Below are 7,719 nucleotides of genomic sequence, written 5' to 3' on the forward strand. Positions count from 1 at the left end.
CTTTTTTTCTACATTATAGTAATCTCCGTTTCATTTTTAATTATATTCGCGTTTTTCTCTTTTAACAATTATATAAAAGACGAAAACGCCCACAGGTTATCAAGTAAAACAAATGAATGATGAATGAAAATTGTTGTGGTCAACGTGGCAATACTACTTCAAATGTATATTGTGTGTGTCGACTTATAGTTGTGAGTACGTGACTCGTCTAGCGCATCTTATGGAAACGCCCAAGCCGATGGTACAAAATATCGGGTTATGAAGTAAAACAAATGAATTAAAATTCTTATACCATAACAATACTACTTATACACGTATGTGGTTGTCGATATGTAAGTTTTTCACTATTAATTATATCCAACTTTGGTCTTATGGCAACGCCCAATCAGATATTACAAAGCATACAATATGTACATGATGTACATTTTGCCACAATTTAAAATCACAACCATACAATGATGCTATTGATACCATACAAATATGCTATCCAATACATAGGTTCAGAGACAAAGTAATTTATATGAAAGTAGTAGCCTAATTGACCTTTTTGACCTCGCATCTATTGCCGTCTAAGGCCCCGGGGGTCAGCCCTATCATTTGTACAATTTCAAATCCCAACCCTATAAGGATGCTACCATTGCATTATAAGTGCTCTTCCATTCTTAGTTGCAGAGAAGAAGTCGTTTATATGGAAATAGCTAAATTAACCCCTTTTGACCCCACCCTTCAGGTCCCCGGGGTCAGCCCCATCATTTGCAAAATTTTGAATCCAAACCATATAAGGATGTAACCATTGCATTATGAGCGTAATCCCATGTTAAGTTGCAGAGAAAAAAGTCATTTATATGGAAATTGACCACTTTTGACCCCGCCCCCCAGGCCCCGGGGGGTCAGCCCTATCATTTGCACAATTTTGATTCCCCACACTATAAGGATGCTACCATTGTATTATGGGTGCTATACCATGCTTAGTTTCAGAGAAGAAGTCGTTTATATGGAAATAGCCAAATTGGCCCCTTTTGACCCCGCCCCTCAGGCCCCCGGGGGGTCAGCCCCATCATTTGCACAATTTTGAATCCCCACCCTATAAGGATGCTATCATTGCATTATGGGTGCTATCCCATGCTTGGTTTCAGAGAAGAAGTCGTTTATATGGAAATAGCCAAATTGACTCCTTTTGGCCCCGCCCCTCAGGCCCCCGGGGGATCAGCCCCATCATCTGTACAATTTTCAGTTAGTAGCCCATAAAGATTCTACCAGTCAAATTTTGTTGAAATCCGACCAGCGGTTATGGAGAAGAAGTCGATTGTTGACGGACGCGGACGCTGCGGTATCCCATAAGCTCATTTCGGTCCTTTGGACCAGGTGAGCTAAAAAATACTACCTTTTGTGACCTGATATTTGGTGCTATTAGGATATCGTAGCAGCCTTTTTTTAGTAATTTAATTCTTTACTTTTAAAATTTGAACTAACCTGGTCTATACTCAACGTGATAACTAGATATTTTCAATAATGAAGTAACGTTTTACTGATAAGGAAGACACTTACCCTTTTTGTTCTTCTTGATTCACTTGCAAATCTCGTTATTACTATGACTATGACAAAATCTGATTCATAAAGAGCGACTCATGTTCACTTACTTTGCGAAACGGCTTTTAACTTTTAAAATGGGTTTGTAAAACGAGATGGATAATTTTATAGTCGCAAAAGTTATTATCTCTTACCGTTAATATAACACTTATCACCACCTTCTGAACAAATGAGTTAAAATCAAATGTTAGTTTTCATAACGCAGATCGTCTTATGTTCACTATTACTGCGCCAGACGGCAAAACGAATCTTTTCTGGTAACATGGAATATGCATTTGTTTGGTGTTGTAACTTCATCTTAGGCCATCGATATGTATTTATATATGTATCCTGTTTTGTTTCAGCTGATTTAACCATAAATTCTTAAAGAAGTTGGGCCTCCAATACACCAGATATGGGAAAAGCGGGTACACTGGGATCGCATCGTCTAATAGAATCTTACCTGGCTGTGTCAAGTATTAGTTCGGCAGTTACGCCTTGAATAAACACTGTATAGGAGTTTTCTACCTTACTTGATCAGGTTTTCATGGAAACAAGAGGCCCATTGCACCTGCATCACCAACGAGGATAATATAACTACAATTTGTATTATGGAAAAACACTATATTGCAAAGATGAAGGTAAATTTCGAAGAATTTGCTTTTATTGATTATTTCTCGTAATGCATGCCATACATTAGGCAAATGGAGGCAAAATAATTGGAAGAAAAACATTTTATTTACCTTTTTCCCTCCTTTTATCTTTGGTTCCTCCATTTACGTTTGTTTTATAATAGTAATTTTAATAAATTATTTCTCTATTTTCCATAATGGGCCCAACCCCTCAATGCCAAAAGGGGTCATTTATACAAAGTTTACTTTCCCTAGTACTCATCCCCCTTCTGGCCAGTCAAAATCTTTTACTCAGGTAAACATATCGCCTTACAGTACTAAGTTTTTAACATCCGATTCATGGTAAAAATGTCGATGAATAAACACTTTTTTCGCATAGGAAAAATAACAGACACCTTTTTGTGAAATTTTCTTACATAACTTTTATTTCTTTTATAAAAAGAAAACATTGCTCCTTTCCGAAGCAGGCCTAATCAGTTTATGAACAGAAACAAGTTTATCAGGCCAGAATTCGACTCTGTAATCCATGAGTGGTAATTTTCTGGAACATATACAACGCTCAGTAGCTGAGTAATTGTCAAACTGTCTCAATTATCTCCTATATTTTTAAGCGATTTTCATGCCTTACGCGAGCTAGATAATTCTTTCCGATATTTACTATGTAAGATGTGACGAACGACTATAAAAAATACCCCCCATTACTTTGTTTTTCTAGAAACATGATGTTTTACGATTATTCTTAAATTATCAAACAAATATCTTGCGCGATTGCATGGGAATTTGCTATGAGTATAGTCTCATTCAACCAGACGCTTGATGCTACGTATTACAACATGTGAACAAGAGTCTTGTAGTAGTTAGTAAAACTCTCTTGATGACTTATGCATATGACACTAAAGAATATTCACTTTAGTGTAGCATCACTTATTTTCGTACGTAAGTATTGTAATTCGCGTATTCACATCACATATAAAAATACAGTTTTGATGTTGTGATAATTAAAATGGGCAGTACATGTACATAGAAAATTGAGTAATGTGACGCTTTCAATCCACTTCCATTTACATACAAAGTAAAACATTTTTGGTTACTAATATACATGTAACAACATGTTATAAGCGTGATATCAATGAACAATTGTATGAGGACTAGAAGCATTTTATATAAACTGAATACAGTAGTAACATCAACTCAGGATTTTAGCATCCTTCATTCAACATTTCTGTTACATGGGCTTGGCGCAAAGTTAAAATCTTTAATTTTTTCTCCATTTGTCTATTGAAAACCACAAATTTTGATGAATTAAGCTGTGAAAATGATTCGAATTCCCATAAGAAACGCCACATTTTAAGCACTTAAAATGAATATTTTTCACAATTCGTTTTGAACTCTTACTAGGCTTTGAAACAATGAATTGTAGTCTTCTGGCAATGTCGGTTACTTTTGATGGTGAAAAAGTTTTCTTGATCGTCAGTATGAAAATTATGGCACACATACATTTAAATGATAAATTTTTCGTATAATTGCACAAATTAGCGATTGCTAATGTATAAACCCATCTCAAAACAATAATTCCAGAAGGCATATATCAATAAGTTTCTTGGTTTTCCTTTATAACATAAACGTTATATTGGATAATGCAGATTTTCTTTTGTTATACAAATATCATGATTGATTTGCGTAAAATTTTTAAAGCATACTAAAAGATACTATTTCCATGGAACAAAACTATGTTCATGTTATCAATAAATGTGTATATTTCATTTGTTGAGAAATGACTAGTACCTATGTTGACACAATTGCGCACGCATCGTTCTTTAATGTTGCTATCATATATCATATGTGATAGTTTTGAAAATATTCAACTCATATTAACGTAATGATAATTATACATCATATAAAGATATGCATACATATACATACACGCAGAATGTGAAAGAAAATTAAAATCCCGCATCTACACTAGAATAATGAAATCAATACAAAAATCAAAATGGTCCATTGAGGATAATGACAAATTGAATAAAAGCACGATGCAATAATATTTACATAAAACTATATTTTGATAGTTATTTTTCGGTATTTCAGGTTTTCAAATTATTGATGTTATCACTGAAAACCGGTCTACTTTCAAAATTTGATATAAGCAATACTACTAGAGGAGCTTGACTACCAAACTTTTGTTCAGAATTCCAGAATTCAATTATGATCTTTCTTTACATACTCCATAATTAAATTTATCACTTTTTAATAATATTTCATTATCGTTAGTGCATTTAAATACAAAAGTTTTCTTCTTGCTCCGTCCCTACAGGAAAAAAAACTATTTTCATCCAATTATTTTGATTTATATTTACAAAACTAAACAATGAATATACACATTTGAACTATACAGACTGTTCAAAGCACAAGAGTAATACGACTGAAAGACTGTTTCAAACAAAACGACACAGTACATGTGTACCTAAAGGTTGAATATTTCTTTTAAGTGGTCATAATGTAAAAAAAATTCTCCGCTCGGATTGTTACGTAATTGGTATTAATATCGGATTACACAAAAGGCTATTTTGTTACACAAAAGGCTATTTTGTTCGTTGCTCAATGAAAAATCCTAGCAATATACAGTATACTGGTAAAAATCGCGAATTTAAGCTATTACAAAAATTGCCAAAATTTTACACACTCAAAAAGAAGCCGATAATCTACTTTTTTAATTCGTTCATAAGAGGTTTTCTGATATTGATGGACAAATAGAACAACCATTTACTACAATGTCTGGGTTTTAGTGAAAAGTTTACTCATGATCGGAATTATGTAGTCATGTAGCCAATGAGAAATGGAAAATCTAATTAAACACTTAAAATAATAATGAGGGTTGGTAAAATTGGTTAGTCTCACGATGAAGTAATAAAGATCTGTGCCTCTGGTAATGACCCAACTTCTGTCATAGAAAGTTTTGTTTGTGGTCGTCTGTTACGCAGTGTTGGTAGATAGGATCGCCTCGTTTCTAACGAAGCAAAATATTTCTCTCGGTATTCAGGAACAGCAGGACCGAAATCTTCCGACGGCTGACAAAGCTTGCGAATTCTCTGGAAATGGTAGATAAATAAACATTCAATGCATTTTCAAATTGTTAGGACACACAAATCAGTTACATTATAACAAGATACGTACCTATTAGACGTCTGTCACTGAAATTATTTCAGATGTACGGTTTTTGAAGGGTTGTGTTACCTCAATATCTGTATGTATGTTTCTGGAGTCGGAGTTAGGTCAGTGTTGTGTGGAAAAGTTAAAGATGCTCCACCGCCGACAGAGCATAAATGATATTCATTATTTGAACAATAATTGGTGTTCAATCGTGTGTATGTAAGTCTAATTAACACAAAAAATAATATATATTTTTTTCATTTTGGCTTTGGTGCATGCGCAATCAGTACTTCATTCCATATAGGATATAGTGCGTCGGAATTTTTTCGGGATGCAATTAATTATTTTCTATATTTTTAACTTGACATAGAATTAGAAGCTCAAACTTTTCAATGGTGGTAATGGTGTAAAGTAAGTAATTTTTGTAACTGAAGAAAAATGCTAAATCGTCTGCTCCTGTTTTTGATAGTGAAAAAATACTTGTCAGCGGTGGAGCATCTTTAATGTTTAAGAAAGATATAATCTCTCCCCAGAGTGAATTATTGGAGGCTTTGTTCTTGTGTTTAGTGAGAACTCATGTTTTGGTTAAGCGAGAGAGTGTATGGTTTGGTTATGGGAGACAACGAGAGTTTATTTTTTGTTTTGTGAGGATGCATTATATTTGATTCTGTCTAGCCAGTTTATTCTACAGTGCTATAATATGTCTGGAGTATACCTTCTAACAATTGCTGTACGATACCAACAACTGGTGAAAATCTTAATGTTACAGGTTAACGATTGAACTGTTGGTTTCAGGATACTTACCGTGGTAAGAGACCCACGCTCACCGAGTATGGAGATAAGAGCTACCAGAGGAATAGGTACGAGGGAAGCCAGGCCAAAGATCCAGCCGAGAGCTATCCCCCAGCTAGGGTACTCATAGTCTCCGTAAGTCACAGCACTAAAACTAGACACGCTGAATACCCACACAAACTGGGAAACCAGAAACATACACGAAATTATTACTTCATATAAAATCAGTAGCAAGAAGCATATAAGATTATTTCTTCATACAAATCAGAGGCATATACGACTATTTCTATATACGAGGGGTAGGACTCCAACTTTACGTTCAAACAAGAAACCGACTAGATTTTATTTCTTGATACGAGAAATGACTCCCAGTATTGTTTTTAAATGAGGCATGCAAAATATTATTATTTCTTCATACAAGTCATAAGCATATATGACTATTTCTATATATACTGGGGATGACTCCAACAAGAAACCTACTAGATTTGTTTCTTGATACAAGATATGACTCCCAGCATTGTTTTTAATTGAGAGGCATGCAAAATATTATATCTTCATTTTTAGTTTAACTTTGCATTAGATTAATAAAACAGTTACAGAACGAAGAGCAAATAAAATAAGTAAATTGTCACCCAATGAAATAGCATATCAATGTTTCTGTTTTCGTTAAATTAAAATAAATAGATAATAAATACAAAAACAAAGATTTCTGTAAATCAATGCATAACATATGATAGCCCCTACGATACAAATATTATTATCTAAAGCTGAACGTAATCGTTCTTGTTTGAATTTTTACAGAAGTGTGTACCGTTATCATCGCCGGAGAAATAAAACACCAGCAGATCTTCCACCACACACTTGGCTGGTAACCAATCATCAGTTCCAGATCCTTGTAAAACCGGTCAGCTCCTACAAAATTGGAATAGTAGTTTGCACACACATGTATGTTTAAATGACGACTGTAAACAAGCTTATTTTCGCGGGAAATAATTTAGCGTTTTCGTGCATTACGATGTTTTTGCGGCAAATTAATTTTACAATTTACAAGTAAACCGTTCTACTGTAGTTACATCTTTTTCGCATCGATTTATTTTCGCAAATTCATGTAGCCCGCATATTACGCAAAAATAAATTTTATCGCCAAATCAAAATAAGATGTTAACTCCAGAAATGACTTCTCCAACGAATTCGCCATTTTCAGGATGATCTGATATCGACGCTCACCATAAATCCAGGCGATAGCGATGCATTCAGCCAGACAAAGCAACATAAGAGAGAACGTAGCACAGTACCAGTCCATGATCTGTAGAATATACACGCCTCCCTGTAAAACAAAGGATTTATACTCCTTTCATAAGGTAATGAAGCAGGTAAGGAGTTAGTAATATCTCTGATTAATATTGAGTGAGACTCGTTTGCGATCGTTCAAGTCGCAAAATACACCATCAGTTTCGCTAACATTACATATATCATTACATAGGTGTGGAAACATCATCCCTTGTTTTTGTATTCGCGATCAAATTCTAGTATATATATATCAATTGTTAATATAAATCAGTCACTGAGGCACAAT

The 7,719-nt window shown here is 34.3% G+C and overlaps 1 protein-coding gene across 1 annotated transcript; it reads right to left on the minus strand.

The window, feature by feature from the left end:
• Window positions 1-2,608: 2,608 nt before the first annotated feature.
• On the minus strand, window positions 2,609-7,474 carry LOC138304939 (sodium- and chloride-dependent glycine transporter 1-like). The gene is made up of 4 exons (XM_069245354.1): window positions 7,371-7,474; window positions 6,955-7,055; window positions 6,156-6,323; window positions 2,609-5,290 (listed from the first exon to the last, which is right to left on the minus strand). The coding sequence occupies exons 1-4, from the start codon at window positions 7,444-7,446 to the stop codon at window positions 5,096-5,098; spliced, it is 540 nt and encodes a 179-aa protein (XP_069101455.1). The 5' UTR covers window positions 7,447-7,474; the 3' UTR covers window positions 2,609-5,095.
• Between the last annotated feature and the right edge of the window lie 245 nt (window positions 7,475-7,719).

The sequence above is a fragment of the Argopecten irradians genome, chromosome 12 (genome assembly GCF_041381155.1).
Source record: "Argopecten irradians isolate NY chromosome 12, Ai_NY, whole genome shotgun sequence".
Classification (NCBI taxonomy): domain Eukaryota; kingdom Metazoa; phylum Mollusca; class Bivalvia; order Pectinida; family Pectinidae; genus Argopecten; species Argopecten irradians.

Coding starts and splice junctions, on each gene's coding strand:
- LOC138304939 (XM_069245354.1), bottom strand. CDS start 7,446: ATGGACTGGTACTGTGCTACGTTCTCTCTTATGTTGCTTTGTCTGGCT. Junction 7,056..7,370: donor CGCTATCGCCTGGATTTATG/GTGAGCGTCGAT, acceptor CCAATTTTGTAG/GAGCTGACCGGTTTTACAAG. Junction 5,291..6,155: donor AGCGTGGGTCTCTTACCACG/GTAAGTATCCTG, acceptor TACCATTTCCAG/AGAATTCGCAAGCTTTGTCA.